The 16,785-nt window shown below is 44.6% G+C and overlaps 1 protein-coding gene across 2 annotated transcripts in view; it reads left to right on the top strand.

Annotated features, from left to right (window-relative positions):
* Positions 1-297: 297 nt before the first annotated feature.
* The window catches only part of LOC147710298 (protein CutA homolog), a 308,574-nt gene continuing 292,086 nt past the window's right edge, over positions 298-16,785 (top strand). Inside the window, exon 1 of one of the 2 annotated variants that reach the window (XM_086920995.1) lies at positions 298-663. In XM_086920995.1, the coding sequence (XP_086777121.1) occupies positions 589-663 (75 nt within the window). In that variant the 5' untranslated portion in view covers positions 298-588. Of the gene's footprint in view, positions 664-4,464; positions 4,568-16,785 lie in introns of those variants that run through there. The other variant, XM_086920994.1, reaches the window with a different exon arrangement.

Below are 16,785 nucleotides of genomic sequence, written 5' to 3'. Positions count from 1 at the left end.
TTTGTAAGTTGTATGATGGATCATTCTATGCAAAAAATAAAGCTACCGTTGATATTTAGGTCTGAAGTCTCCGCAGACCTAGTTGCACTTTCCGTGCGGCTGGATCCATGGTACTGGCCGGAAGAATGTGACGCCATGGAACGTGCTTCCGTCAGGTGGAATCTTGGCAAGGTTCTGGCCCATTTCTTATTCCGTTGGATCCGTTGCTTTCACCGTTGTATATTATAATTAATCACCGGGTTTAAATGCGTACTGGGTTGAGGTAAAAGAAGTGAAGTCGCACACTTTCTCTCTTCATGAGAGGCAGAACTTCAGCTTGGAAGGTGTGCCCGCAGCGGTGCCCTTCAGACTGCCACCCTGCCTCCTGCCACCAGCGGCCGTCCGTCGCCCAAGGCACCGCCCACACCTCTCCCCGCCTCCCTCCCACCTGGCGCCGGGTGGGGCGCTAGGCGAGCCCGAGGCCTCATCCGCGCATGGAGGGGAGGGGTCCAGCGCTTAGTGAGCGCCCTCTGCCTGGCCGGGGCGGGGCAGAGCGGGCTGTACGGGCGCAGAGGATGTGTGCAGTGCCCCCGGGCACGGAGAGCAGCCATGGACTGGCTGCCCCAGCGCCTGCAGCTGGCAGCCCCCGGCCTCTCGCGCCACTGGACCCTGGCAGTGCTGCTGGTAAGCGCGGGGCAACTCACCCTGTTTATTTATACGCGACTCCCTTCGCAGGCAGGGGTTAAAAAGCGGGCACCTCTGCTATATTTAGACGTGGCTTTCACACCTAAACGAAGGTGCCCTTTTAAGAGTGCCATATGTTTGCAAACCTAGAATGTATTCTTATATTACTAATATCCAACATGCTGTTATTTCTCAGCAAAGTGTTCAACGTCCCTTCTGTTATCATCAGGCTGGCATTGAGAGGTTTAGTGGGGGAAGAGGGCTGTTTCTGGACAGAACTTGGGAAATCTACCGGATTGCCAACCAAAGTTTTAAACAGTGATAAAAATATTATTTAGAAACGAACAATACGACTTAGGCGATGCAAACGGCTACCGTTATCACTTTACAATGCTTTATAAAATAACCCAGTGCATCTGTTCTTACTAGTCAGAACTTGAAGTGCCTAGCTTAGCAGGTTAATGCACCGTCTGCTGCAGGAATCTGTCTGCAATGTATATGTCTCAAAGTAAGTACCAGCAGAACCGATTTAGTATTTTATACTTATCAAGTCGATAAAGCGAAGGGCACTGAGTGGGACGATGTTAACCCCTACTATCAGTGCATTTTGTGATGAGTCGATATTGTACAAAACCGTCCGCGTGCGTATTCTTTCTCCCTCCGCCTTAATCATCCATTATTATTTTCTAAAGGGGCATGTTTGCTAACTATGCGGTCCGGAGGCCTACTTATATATTTTCGCGGCTTGCATGATTCTGAACAAATCATTTTAACCCGTAGGTATCATAACCTTTCATTTTGACAGCTTGTATAAAGACTGTGAAATGATCAGCATTATAGTTTTGAACGTTTAGGACCGGCTTACCAGCCCTGGTTTTATCGCCGATCTCATTATATTTTCTGGAATTGGTGCCATGCCGGGCAGTGCTTGAAATGCATTAATCCGTCAACTTCTACTTGGAAGCAGAGTTGTCACTTTCAAAGAGAAATTTTCAAAGTCGTTGTAGGAAACAGGCAACTGCAGAAAGTTGACAGTGTCTAGGCCCTGATTACAAAGGGGCCGAGAAAAGGTGCGGCGTTTACATCACACGGTAAATTAAAATTAAAATATAGCAAACTTTGGAAAGTGGCTTCAGATTGATTAGGAGTTTTTATTATATGTGTTCAACTAGGTAGACAATACTAGCAGGACTGTAACAAGTTTGCCTCCTGTAACAATCGCAAAGTGAACACTTGACGGGTTTCAGAGCGTTGGCAGTGTGCCAAGCTGTGAAATCTTTTGTGACCTTTGCGAAAGTGTAGGGAAGACCTTGAAACTTCACGTTATTTGCATTGTTTTTCACTTTGTGACATCGAAGTGGGAAATGTGACTTCTACAGCAATCTATGGATCATTTACTTTAGTTTAAACTAAAAAACGAGGGAAACATACTTTGTTAAAGAGCGATGCTCTACATTGCTGTGCCATCTGTCACAGAAAAGCTCTGCAAAATATAAATTTGCTGAGAATAAAATCTGCATGGATTTTCCAGCATGAAATTATGAAACACACTTAAAAGTAGCATGAAACACGGTGGGGTGTGTTTGGCTTGGTCAGGGTCCATTTGCATGGAGTTATCACACCAGGGGGAGAAAAAAGGCAAAGGAAAACAGGATACCTATGCAGCCTTCTTGAAGACCATAAATGGTGTACTTTAAAGACTTTGCACGTGAAAATATCTTTGCACACCCTTAGATACAACAATGTCACATTTATATACTTATTTATTATTAGATGGATTTTATGATTTCAGAGTTTTGTACAGCCGGGCATGCGACTTTGTGTGTAATTATGTGCACCCATGTAATCCTGGCCGTGTTGCTTGGTGAAGGTACTACCATTTCATGCAACAGTTGTGATCCTGGCCGTGTTACTTGATGGAAGGAAGGTACTACCATTGGGTGCAAAGATTGCGATTGTTGGTGTGTTACTTGGTGGAAGATACTACTAGTATGTGCCATGGTTGCGATCTTGGCCATGTTACTTGGTGGAAAGTACTGCCTACTATTGCATTCCGAGGTTTTGATCCTGGCCGTGTTACTTGATGGAAAGTTCTACCATTGCGTGCCAAGGTTGTGATCCTGGCCGTGTTACTTGTGGGAAGGAACAACTATTGTGTGCCAAGGTTGTGATCCTGGCTGTGTTACTTGATGGTAGGTACTACCATTGCGTGCCAAGGTTGCAATCCTGCTCATGTTACTTGATGGAAGGTACTATCATTGCGTGACAAGGTTGCAATTCTGGCTGAGTTATTGGTGGGGGGTAATAACATTGTGTGCCAGTGTTGTGATCCAGGCCGTGCTTCTTGGTGGGCGTACTACCATTGTGTGCCACGGTTGCAATCCTAGCTATGTTACTCAGTAGAAAATACTATCATTGCGTGCCACGGTTGTGATCCTGGCTGTGATACTTGATGGAAAGCACTACCATTGCTTGCCTAGGTTACAATCTTGGCCATGTTGCTTAAGGGAAGGAACTACCATTGTTTGCCAAGGTTGTGATCCTGGCTTTGTTACTTGATGGAAGGTACTACCATTGCATTCAGAGGTTGAGATCCTGGCCATGTTAATTGATGAAAGGTACAACCATTGGTTTCCAAAGTTGCGATGCTGGCCGTGTTACTTGGTGAAGGTACAACCATGGTATGCCAAGGTTGTGACCCTGGCCTTGTTACTTGGTGAAGGTAAAACCATGGTGTACCAAGGTTGTGATCCTGGCCATGTTACTTGGTGAAGGTACATCTGTAAAGCGCTCTGATACCCCCGGGTCTAGCCAGTGCTATATAAAACTTTTCTAATAAATAAATAAAACAAACTATGGTGTGCTAAGGTTGTGATCCTGGACGTGTTACTTGGTGAAAGGCACTACCATTGCATGCCACTATTTATCAAAACAAACTACATTTTCTGGATGTATACATCCAACATGGGAGTGGACAATTACAAGTGAGTCTGTATACGAAACCTACGGACCAGAATACGCTTTTACATTTCACAAGCAGTCACCCCCACGTTGAAGGAGAATCTACTGTACGGTCAATTCCTCCGTGTGAGGAGAAATTGTAGTAACAAAGAGGACTATTTTGCCAATGCAGAGAAACTTAAAGAAAAACTAGTGGCACGTGGCTACCCAAAAAGATTGGTTAAAGGTGCGCTCAAAAGAGCATGGTATACTCCTAGAGAGATATTGTTGGTTCCCAAAGTTAAAGAGGAAAACACCCCATTAACATGTGTCTTGACATATGATCCCAAGGCTAATAGAATAAAGAAATTGATTAAAAAAATTGGAAATTGATTGACCACTTAGGAATTCCCAAGCCGTTATTTGCTTTTAAAAAAGGTAAAAATGTTTGTCAGCAATTGGTGAGAACAGCAGGAAAATCTGAATCCACTCCAATTGACTTAAGAGGATTATTGGGGTTACCTCCAGTGGTAGGACAAAAGACTCGAAAGAGGTAGATATAAATGGTCAGATTCATCATCAAAAAACCTTTTCTAATTGCAATACAAACAAGCATCAGGTCTGGCATTAATGTGCCAAAACGCACAAACGTAAGCATTCACACAGACTTAGTATCATGTCATTGTGTAACCTCCTGCATGGCACCACAAGGTTGCCTAGGAAGAAATGGAAAAAAAGACAGAAAAATCTTATTTGTATAGGAAGGCACAATCTGCGTATTTCTGCATGTATTTCCATATGTTCTCAAAATAAACCCAGACTTACTGGCTTCACTAACAATAGTTTGTTTTTCTAGGGGCAATCAGTGCGCTTTGCCGTCGGTCCCATGCCTGCCTGCAGTACCACAGGAATCAAGCTGCACTTCCATGACGAGACCCTGTCGAGTCTAAAAGCAGTTAATGCTGTAAGTGCTCCAGATCAGGGATATGGTTCTAGCAGTTTGCCAGACTGGACATGGCATTGAATATAGTTGTACTCCCGTAGGGGCACATTAGAAAGAGGACTGTTATCGGGCAATATTAATTACCAGGGCTGTTACTACTGTGCACTCTGTGGTTGTTGCACCACCTGCCCGGGGCCCTGCTAATGAGCACTTTTGAATATCTGTAGAGTGCTAACAATTGCCTACAAGGTGCAGGATGCTCCAATCAGAGGCCACTTTACATATTATGCTCCTTCCCTCTTCGTCATGTCTGCCAGAGTATGTTAAAAACGAGGGACTGGCTAGCTTGCAACCCAACAGTACTAAGTGGACTTGTGTGCATAAAAACACCAATAACGGACAAAGAACATTGGAGTGAATTTACTGACGGTCCATGTTACTAGCGGACATATGATCACCTTAACTTGGACTGTCTTAAATACTGCACTGGGGCTCCTCGAAAACAGAGATGGTGACTGGGTGTGGCAACAGACTCTTAAGGTCCGAATTACCGAGCAACATGACAGAAGGGATGGCAATAGAGGAGTGAAACACTTTAGGTGGTTTATGGAATAACACATTAGTGGATGAAGCATGCTTTGATAAAAAGCAACAGTTTTGACTTTTGTATAGCGAGAATGTTGGTGCAAGTTATTTAAAGATCTGGCTTTGGAAGCGGGTTGAGGGAAAATGGATGTATGACATTACAACGCATGCTTTTACATCGCATGCTTTTACATCGCAGGTTTTACAACGCATGCTGTTACAATGCATAGTGTTGAGGGGTGCTAGATAGTGAATAGTTTAATTTACTATTCCAACTCCAGTCCCTGTGGATAGTAGGGAAGGTGTTGGATAGTAAATTAAATCTATTCCCTATCCTAGAGCGCCCCCCAGCGCAATGCGTTGTAATGGCATGCGTTGTAAGGCTTGCAATGTAAAGGCATGCGTTAAAAAAGTTGCGTTGAGAAGGATGTTCCCCAGGGAAAATGCATGTCAAGAGGGAAGAATATGGGGCAATCAGATAAGGGAATGAAGTTGAGATAAGGGGGCGTGGGGAAAAGGTGGCTACATAAACGGGTTGGGGTTTAAGTAAGATGGAACAGTAGTAAAAACAAGTGCTGTGTGTCAGGACCCAGAATTAATCATCACAGTCAGTGCTCTAGATGGAATGAGGCTTTAAAGATGCCAGCTACAAAAGTATGTGAATTATAAATGTGCTATATAAATTACCACCATTGCCCCATATATGATTAATCTCACACCATCTCCAGAGTTTAAGGGCAACTGCAGTTTTTTGGACTGTGTTTAAAAACTGCACACCAGTCGCTGTGATTACTAAAGGGCTCCTAGTGTTGAGACTGTATTAACATATACGTTAACCCAGCGAGGGGGTCGAAAACAAATGCACCACTTCGTCAAAAGGTTAATTACCACGACGTAAAAACAAATGCTTTTGGGTTGGGTAAATTAAGGAACCCTTCACAGCCGTGAAAAATGTTACTTTAGGGAGAAAGACAACCCCGCCATTAATAACCAAGACTGCTTGGAAGCTTGAAGTGGAAAAGGCAGGTGCTGCTTAGCTCGATATAAGGGAAGGCGGTTAGACGGGGATTAAAGACTCGGGATAAGGAGTCATTCGCTTTGCTGATCGCAGACTATATACTGCTTACCTAAAGGACTTGAGTGAGGACACGTCTTTTGCAGGTGGATTCGAGGCGAATCAGTCAGCTTGCCGATACCACTGCATCCATTGATCACAGGGAGGCAGGCGCAGCTAACCTGAACTGATAACACCGTGCCAAAGCCTTGTCAGAAGAGAGGCAAAGCATCTATTCTGCATCATACTACTGGGCGTTCGTTTGTTTCTTTCTCCGCTTTTTACAGCGATGATGTGGGTGTACTATATATACAGCACTGTTTAAGCACCTGGGAACCCGAAGTGAAACCAGCAGCAGAAGGACCAGTGGCTGTAGACGGTGGCACACCCGCTCACCACAGGCGACTGCAGCAGGGAAACTACTGCTTTACAGAGCTCCAACCCCCACCGAGCAGGGTTTATAAAACTGAAAAGCACCCAGGGGCGCTCAGCCCCGGTGGACAGAGCCGCTTGCAGGGGAAGGGCAGTGCGGTCACAGCGCCAACAAGCACGTCCATGGCCCATGAGCTGGGAGACAACGGCATCAGGAGGGGCGGGAACAAAAGGAACGTGGAAACAGGAAAGTAAACAGAGCAGCACTGGCGTGCTGCTTCCGGAGCAAACAAAGGTTCTTTTCCAATGCAAGTCGAAATGACTGCGTACTATTTTTAAAAAAAAGACAATTGCGCTGTGTAAGAGTTACAATACTGTAGATAGGCGGTACTGCTTCCGGAATAGCCGGAAGTTACCTACTGGCTAAAGAGCCAATAATAAGGTTGCTAACAAATAAAAAGCCAAAGTTAACCAATGGCAAGCAGCAAGAAATAAGAAAGCAGTAGGCGGAGTTTCAGCACCCTTATAGACTACCAGATGTCTCGGAGAGACAGTGCATGCGCGCTGCCAAACCGAGACCTAAAAATACTGTGTATTACATTATGTGTCCGTGCAACAAGTTCTATATAGGACAGACAGTTTAACTGATAAAAAAACGCATTTTACAACACAAATCTCGGGTCAAATGCAAAGTACAAGGTGCCCCTTTGGTGCAGCATTTTCAATTTTTGACCACACAGAAAATGATATACGATGGACTGTGTTATGCGTATCGGAGAATGTCAATACTGATGATGGAGAGACAAAACTGAATAAACTAGAAGCGAGGCTAATTGAGAAATACCACATGCGTCTACCGGCCTTAATGATAGAGACGAGATCTGGGCTCTTTTACAATTACTGCTGTAAATCTGACAATAGATATAATATTCTATAACTGTATCTTGATGGCATTTTTCCATTTTACAATCTGACAATATATATGACATTTTCTAACTGTATCATAATGACATTTATCCATATTCTGTATTTGCCAAGATTGTAAGGAGTGGAGGCATAATAATAGGGGTTATAAGGTAGTAGACTTGGTGCATTATTTTTGACACAATTGTTTTTGTTTAAACGCATTTATAGGGTGTCTATGTGTGTGAAATAGGTAAATAGGTTATCTTACTTTGTAACCTATATTCATATTTATTATTATTTTTATTTTTTTATACAATATTGTCATCTATCTTTGGATGACTATTTTAGTCTTCTGGGTTTAATATTTATGTCCACTTTTGAACAGTTTAATATGGCGACAATAGTCGGGGCCTTGGCCTACCACAATCGGCTTGCTGGTGTTGTGTATTTGTAGTCCTCTTTCTTTATCCATTCCGGAAAACTATTTTTTGCCTTCCGTACCACGTGGTAATACTATCGATAGTGGAAGCGTATTGCGAGGGTAGCAGAGGCAGCACAAAGACGCAGAGAAAAGAGAGATTACATAGGTACGGTGCTTACGGACACTATCTTTGCACAAGTTTTTATTTAGAGAAATTACAAGTTTTGCATACATTTCAAAAGGATATAGTCGGTTTACGATATCTCGCTGTGTTTAATTGCAGAACAGGGAAATCTGGGCATTGAAAATGGATATTTGATACTCCAGTGCACTACGCAAAAAACAAAAGGTATGGCTATTACTTATGAGACGACACAGAGACTGAGGCTATAGAATATGGTTTAATAATTGGTACATTGGTTATAGGGAGAACAGAAATTAAATGGGTCCCATCCTAATATTGAGAAATGGTGAAGAGATAGCGCTGGTCTTCACTTTGAATTGCTAGGTAAGTCATTTTGCCTAATCCTGAAGAAACATACTCGGTAGTTGTTGAATTGAGTGTTCAGGAAGTGAGAGCCTAATATATTTTGATCTCCCCTACCTTGTCCCAGCTGTCTGTATCCCCAAGAAACATAGAAAATCTTTACGCATCACGTTTTTGTATTAAAGAAATTGCGGTAATTAGAAGACTTTTTTTTTTTTCTATTTTTTCGCAGTGTTGTTGTGTTGGGATCTTGATCTTTTGGCCACACAGCACTTTTTTCCTTATAAGCACGTACACGTTGTAGTTATAATTTGCTCCCTTAGCACGTGGGTTTGTTTAACTAGTTTCTTCATCATATGCCTTAGCACTTTGAGGATTGAAACTAGATACATCTGTTGCATATATATATTAGAAAAAACATTTTGAAAAAGTAATAGAGAATGTTCCTATTTTAGTGGGGACAATTTTAATAATCCAATAGTCCTTAGTGTAGATATTAAAACATAATCCCTTTTCTGTAGATGGACCCTGGAAAGCCCTAGTCCTGATGAGGCCCATAATCAGAGGGCTGAAACGCGTCGACATGTATATGAAGACACCTCTGAAGAACCAAGAATAATTTAAAAAATTGAAATCAACAGAGTACATAAAGTACAGAGTTTTAAATAATATACCTCTCTGGCTCCGATATTTGAGGGTGATCTTGTTTAATAGGAATGCAATTTATAATTTTGGGAAGCATCCTTTTTTTGAATAAGGGCATCGATGTACGAAGGTCCTATGTGTTAGCTTGTCCATAATGTAAGTATAGTGCTACATATATGCTACATATTGTGTTCGTAATAAGTATCGTGTATATATATATATATATATATGTATTTTTTTGTTGTATGTATACATGTGTTAAAAAAAGGAAGACATTTGTTTATATTCATCATCCAAGAAAATGAAAAAATAATAAATTAGCTTGTGCTTTGAAATCACCCACTGGTTTCCCTGGGTTATAGACAACTAAAAGTGAGCAAAATTGTTTAATATTTTTAATTAATGTCCAAAGGGATAATTCATTGATCTTTTTCTTTAACATATAGATTATTGATTCCTAGGCATTATTTGTTTATTTTTTGTATTTACTATTGTGATCCTAGCCCTGTTACTTGGTTGAAGGTACTATCATTGCGTTCCAAGGTTACGATTCTGGCCATGTTACTTGGTGATGGCACCACCACTGTGTGCCAAGGTTGTGATCCTAGCCCTGTTCCTTGGTGCGGGTACTGCCATTGTGTGCCAAGGATATGATCCTAGCCCTATGATTTGGTGGAAGGTACTACCATTGTGTACCAATATTGTGATGCTGGCAGTGTTACCTGAGGAGGAGACTACCTTTGCGTACCAAGGTTGCAATCCGGGCTGTATTACTTAGGGGAGAGTACTACAATTGCATGTAAAGGTTATAGTAAATAATTTGTTGAGTCAGCTGTGGTATCAGGAGGTGTCTCAATTATAGGTTATGGGTATTGTTGATTTCTTCAGGATTTGTGGGATAACCACCAGTGGGTGGGGTGCGATCCATTAGAGTGAAAGGTCGGGGAACTTGTCATATCAATCCAGTGCCCACATTTTTTTATCAGAACATTAAGGGTTTTAAAGCTTTCTAGGAGGATAGTTGCATAGTAACTCTTTATTCACACTCATAATATCCAATATCAAAATACTGTTGTTTTCTAGCTCAAAGTAAACAGCTACTACTCATAACAGGTACTACTCAAATAACTATAATTTAGTGTTTTTACGATTAGCCAATATGAATGCAAACTTTTTAAATGTGTGGCGACCTCATATGTTTATAAATAACTCATCATTCCTTCAGCCCACTTGTGACCTCACCATCTTACATTTACACCATCCATTCTTCCCTACTATCCTTTTGTTCTTTATCACACCACTCAGTGTGGTTGGACACCAGCATTACATTTACGCCTATTCATCTCTTTACCTTTTTTCCATTTTCTGAACCCCTCTGTGCACATTTCTGTGGCGGCCCTTCTGCTAATGGGCTTAGTCCTCAACATATGTCCTGTTATCCTAACCTAATGGTGATGCATGTTCTTCACTCTTTTCTGTGTCCACCCCATTTCCTTCTGGGTACCTGAAATTCCATGACCTTCAGAGACTGAGGCTTGGTCCTCTCTCCAGTGGGGCAGATTGTATGCAATGATCACATATATTCCCAGGGAGAAAACTAACATTACAAGGGAAGAAACGGGAAACTGTGAACATGTTAAGGCATCCTATATGTGCCAGAAGTGGCCAAAGCCAATTTGAGATGTGGCATTAGAAGTGTCAGCTGGATAAGATATAGAATACAGATGGTTATCCAAATGTGCATTTAGTAAGGATGGTCACTTGTCCCACAACTAAGGGGTTGTAATACCTTCCTCAGCGTATTCCTTGGGGTGTAATAACACATCCTATAATGAACAGGCAATTGTATCGGATACATGTATGTTCAAGTAAATTAAAGGGGATAATATATTAGCGAATTACCTATATGGTGAACGATCATCCCACTCTTCTTTGTTGTTAAGGCACCGTCTAGCTATGTTGTATTTAGACATGAACCATTGCTCCCTTAATTCCCTTATCTCATCTGTATTCCCTTCCCCTTTTTACATATTATTTTCTCCAGAATAAACCACCATATGTCGATACTCATGTGACCCTTTTCTAGCAATAGATCCACTAATGAGGCATTAGTCTTCTGTGTTTTTATGGATGACATATCAAATTGAAAGTATTAGTTATCTGCTTGTCTTGCCCACATACCCTAAGCCATATGGGCACATCAGAAGATATATTACATTACTGCTTCAGGAGTTATTCAGAGAATTGGTGGTGAATTTAGTACTTTGATATTCAATCGTTTTAGTGAGAACACATTGGTCACAGATACTATGTAAATGTAAATGTAAAATGCATTTATATAGCGCATAAATCACCCGAAGGTCTCAGAGCGCTAGCAGATCCTCCATCACAGATCCACAAGACAGGAACAGTCGGCCGGTGGCTAAAAAAGCCAGGTTTTAAGGTTCTTCCGGAATCTCAGATGGCTGGGTTCTGTCCTGATGTGGAGGGGCAGGGTGTTCCAGGCTTCAGGACTTCAGGAACTGTTTTACTAAATGCCCTATCGCCATTTCTAAACAGGCGGATCATGGGAACAGTTAGAAGTAGTTTACTGGTGGACCTGAGTGTTCTAGCCGAGTTACGGAATTTGAGCTTTTTTTCCAGGTAAATCGGTCCATGTCCATGGATGGTTTTATGGACTAAGCAACATAGTTTGAATTTTATGCGCTTCTTTATTGGGAGCCAATGCAAGGTTTTGAGACAGGGCAGTGATGGGTGCGGAGGTGAAGGTTGAGCACAAGCCTTGCGACAGTGTTTTGTAGTACCTGTAGTCGGGCCATAAGATTTTCGTTAACGGAGGATAGCCAGGCATTCCCGTAATCTATCCGGCTGACAATGAGACCTTGTACTAAAGGCATGCGCGACGTAAGGGGAATCCATTTGAAAATTTTCTTCAGACTGCACATGAGGCTGAAGCTGGTGTGCACTTCTTTGTTGACATGTTCAGTCATGGACAACCTGTTGTCGACTATTACCCCAAGACTCCTAACTGAGGATTTGGGAGAGGGACAGGGTCCTAGTGTTGTTGGCCACCATTCTTTTGTCCAAATCTTGTCGGCCTTTCCGAAAAGCACAATCTCAGTTTTGCTAGCATTTAGCATCAGGAAGTTGTTGTTCATCCAGTTATGGATTTCAACCATACAATTTTTTAACCTCCGTTTTGTTTCGTCTGGATCCTGGTCGATGGTGATCAGTAATTTTGTGTCGTCAGCGTAGGACACGGTTCCAAAACCGTGGGCTTTGATCACTTTAGCCAGGGGAGATACATATAGGTTAAAGAGCGTAGGGCTCAATATTGACCCCTGAGGTACACCCTTATCATTATCCAAATAGCTGGAGGAATATGTTCCTACTTGGACCTTTGAACGTCTGTTGCTTAGATAGCTTTTAATCCAGAGTAGCGCAGGGCCCTTGACAACAATCTCAGCAAGACGTTCTAGGAGAATGAGATGCGAGATGGTGTCGAAGGCTGCGGACAGGTCAAGCAGGATCAATATAGCAGACTGTCCTGAGTCTAGAGTCATTCTAACATTGTCAACAATTTCGAGCAAGGCAGTCTCAGTGCTATGGAATGCCCTGAATCCCGATTGGGAGGGATCCAGAAGTCTATTTGTCTCCAAGTAGGTTACAAGTTGTTTGTTTATCAATGATTCCATGACTTTTCCAAATAGGGGCAGAAGAGAAATAGGCCGATAGTTTGAGAGTTGTTTAGAGTCGGCCGAAGGTTTCTTTAAAATTGGTCTTAATGTGGCCTCCTTCCAGTGCAGGGGAACAGAAGCGTGAGATAGAGAGAGATTGAGGGTTTTAGTTAGATCAGAGATCAGAGACTATAGTTGCTACACCTGTGTTACCTGTGGCTTTTGACTTTCCTAAAGTAACCTTTGTGTGGGACTTTTCTTCTCTGTAAGTTTGTACTAGAGAGTTTCTCAAGTTTTTATTTTGCCTAAATGTGAACATGGGCTTTGCTAGTTTGATTTCCTTATTGTCATTAAGAATATTCCAGTTTTTATTAGCAGCCATTTTTAATATGATTACTTATGCTCGAAAAATGGCTTACAAACACAATCCTCTCTGTGCTCTTATTTCTCTTGGGTTTGTTAAACATGCTCTCCCTATCATAAAAACGAGGCCTTTAAATGAGTGATTGGTTAGCTCCTTGGAGTAGCCTCTATCTTTACATTTCTATTTGATGTTTTTCAGAATGTTTATAAAAATCCTCAACTAATGAATTCTCCTTAATCTGAGAAATTGACCAAAGGAGGTGTTATCTTTTTGTGCTTTAGGATAACATGAATAGTGAAGTAAAATGTTCTTGTCAGTGGGTTTGGTGAACAGTTACACTTCAAGGTGTCCCAATATTTCCTTAATGTAAATGTCCAAAAAATCAACCTTTACATTGCTTACATTGGCTCTGAATTTTAGATTCTATGTCAGGACCAGAGGCTTCAGATTATGCATTTCTCTCTCCGGTGTTTATTCAAAAGTCATCGCATAGCAGCCAGAAAAGCAATAAACATGGAAAAAAATATCATATTATACCCAACATCGGGTAAATAAGAACAACAGAAAAAATAAGAACACATTCAGGGAACTCCATATCCCATCAGTCCATGTTCATAGTCCTTCTACAGTGTCCACAATCCTTAAGGTAGGGCGTCCATCTTGTGGTCTCTCCCTCTTTCTTCGCTGCTTCACAGCCAGTTAAGTGCTTTTTTCCTATGCTCTCCCTCGTTATTACAATGTGGGGGTGTTTTGGGTTCTAGGCACTGTATATTTGTTATTTGGCTTAGGGGCTCTTCATTGATATTCTTGTGAAACATTTATCTTTCAGAGCCCTTGTACTTTTGTCGCGGGGACGTTTCGCCCCTGACGCGACTGTCCCCGAGAGTTGCGGTGCTGCCGCCTCGCCGCTAGAGGGGGCGTCGGACCTCTTTCCTCCTCAGCGTGGTTCCCCGTCAGACAGGAGCCGCACTGGGGAGGAGAGCCATGCCTGAGCCTTCCTCTGCCGCCTCACCTTGACGCCCTGTTGGGTTGTATTGCCCCAATTTTGATTTACGCCCTTAACGGGTCTGTACTAGCGGATTACCGCGTTTGACGCCTTCGGGCTGTACTTTTCCAGCACTCTTGGCGGTTAGTCCGCTTGCCAGCTTTTTCCCTTAGCAAGCACGCAGGGAGGCGGCTTTGACCCGGTCTTTGCTAAAGAGGGTCTGCGCGCTGGGTCGTGTGCTGCCCCTAGGCTCCCTGGCTTGCCAGTGACAAAAGCCTTTGCTAGCCTTCGGTTGGCCCATATTCCTGGTCCCTAGTGCCAGTTAAAACTTTCCGCCCTTCCCACAGCATAGCAAGTAGGCAAGCATGGCGGAAGGGTATTATGTAGAGGAGGAGGAGACCCACCAGTATTTGGGGGATGATGAGTTTAATGATGCAGTGGATCAATCTATCTATAGGTGTGTGCAGGAGATAGTGGGGCCCATGGAGGATCGGCTCTCGGCTTGTAGCGAGGAGGAGTGCGCGAAGCTGGCTCCTGCACCAGTGGGTGCCCCTTCGGGTTCCCAGCCCCCCGGGGAGGGACTCCCGCCTGCACCCAAGTAGGTCTGTAGGGACGGCGGCTCGGGGGGTGAGCCGGGTGTGGATAAGGATGCCTTCGAACGCCTAAGGGATGCGTTTTTAGCTAAGGCAACTGACCCTGCCCCGGTGTCGCTCCCGGCCCGAGCCCTAAGGTGCACACGGGGACAGCCCCATCCTCTCCGGGAGGGCTCTCCCCTGCGGACACCGACGACGACGAGGATTCAGTGCGGTCTTGGCGCCCGTCCGGTACTTCGACTGAGTTGCCCCAGGACGCCTCAGGTTTGCTAGACCCGGACAATATCATCCATCCGAGGTCGGCCGCCTGGACGCCGGGCGACAAGGTCGCGAAGTTCGTGGCGGGGCGCCTCCGCAAGCCTCTAGAGAAGGAGGCACGTAGTTGCCTGCGGGGAGAATGTCCGCGTCCGACACTCGAAGGGAAGGTGGCCATGACTCCAGAACTGGACGAGAAGATGGCCACCTTTATGGCAAAATTTGTAAAGGACCCTCGCAAGGGCATCGATCGGACTTGGCGGTCGTGCCAGGATAAGCTTCCAGATACCATAGGCCCCCTGACGAAGATCTTGGATATGGCGGAGGAGGCCAAGTCGTTGTGCTCTACAATAGCTCCTGACGTTTTATCTAATCTGGCACAGAGGGCAGTCATTTTCCTGGGCAACGCCAACTGCGCGCTCTCTACTGAACGCCGGCGCTCGCTGCTCATTAAACTTGATCCCAAGTTAGGGGATCTGGCCTCTTCAGAGGCGGGAGCGGTGGCGCAAGGCGGCCTGTTTGGCGACCCGTTCATTAAAGAGCTGGGGAAGTTTTTTTCCACCTTTTCCTCCCTAGACAAGGGCCAGTCCACCATCAAGAGGGTGTTTCAGCAGCGTTTTTCTAGGGGGGGCGGTCGTGGTAGGGGCCTCACGACCTGCCGTGGCGGTCAAAACCAACCCAATAATGGACAAGGCTCCGGCAGAGGCCAGTACAACTCGGCCAACTACAACAACTTTTATCCCACCAAAGGCCAGCGGTTTCGTGGAAGATGCGGCTTCAGGAACGACGCAGGAAACAATAGTTCCCACGGTGAGTGTAATCCCTCCGGACCGAGTGCTAATATGATGGCGGTTGGCTTGCTTCCCAGAGGCCTGGGCGGCCATCACGAGGGACGCCTGAGTTCTGCAGACTGTGCAAGGTTTCCGTATAGAGTTTTACGATCAGCCCTTCCAGGCGAGCGCGCCTCACCCGATTGTTTTCTCCCAAGAAGATGGGCGGTTGATCGACAAAGGGGTCTCAGAGCTGTTACGCAAAGGGGCCATTTGCCGATCAACGATACACCCCTCCGGTTTCCTCAACAATGTTTTCCTAGTGGAAAAGACGGACGGGGGCAAGAGACCCGTTATAAACCTTCGGGACTTCAACGGCTGGTTGGTATACAACCACTTCAAGCTGGAGGGTATTCACCTCCTGAGAGATGTGCTTTTGCCCAACGACTGGATGGTCCGCTTGGACCTCAAGGACGCTTATCTGGTAGTTCCCATACACCCGCCTCACCGTCGATTCCTCCCAGCAGTGGAGGTCCTGCGGAGTCAAGGCATTCGGATGATCGTCTATCTGGACGACATTCTGCTTATGGCCCAATGTCCAAACAAGTTGGTGCTTCAACTCGACCAGACAATTTCTCTCTTGCAGGGTCTGGGTTTCATTGTGAACAAGGACAAATCCGTCTTCACACCCTCTCAAAAGATGGTGTTCCTAGCGTTCGTGGTGGACTCGGTGCAGGCGTCTTTGAGCCTTCCTTCTCGGAAGATGGCCGAGATCCGGCACGTGCTTCGATAGACGATTGCCAAGTCTCACACATCCCTACGACAGATTGCCACGGTAGTAGGGCTTCTTTCGTCCTCGATTCAGGCAATCTTTCCGGGTTCACTTCATTATCGGGCCCTGCAGCGCCTCAAGGCTTACCACCTCAGAAGGGGCCTGACTTACGAGCAGTTGGTTCCTCTGTCGGAGGAAGTAAAAGGAGAAATGTCCTGGTGGCTCTCCCATATGGAGGCGTGGAACGGCCGGCCAATTTTCAGGTCGGTTCCGGACTTGATAATAGAGTCGGACGCCAGCAGAACAGGCAGGGGCGCCCGCTGCGGGGATTTTTCCACAGGCGGCGGTTGGTC

This window comes from Lissotriton vulgaris, chromosome 5, assembly GCF_964263255.1.
Source record: "Lissotriton vulgaris chromosome 5, aLisVul1.2, whole genome shotgun sequence".
Classification (NCBI taxonomy): domain Eukaryota; kingdom Metazoa; phylum Chordata; class Amphibia; order Caudata; family Salamandridae; genus Lissotriton; species Lissotriton vulgaris.
This window is presented reverse-complemented; position numbering and strand designations above follow the sequence as displayed.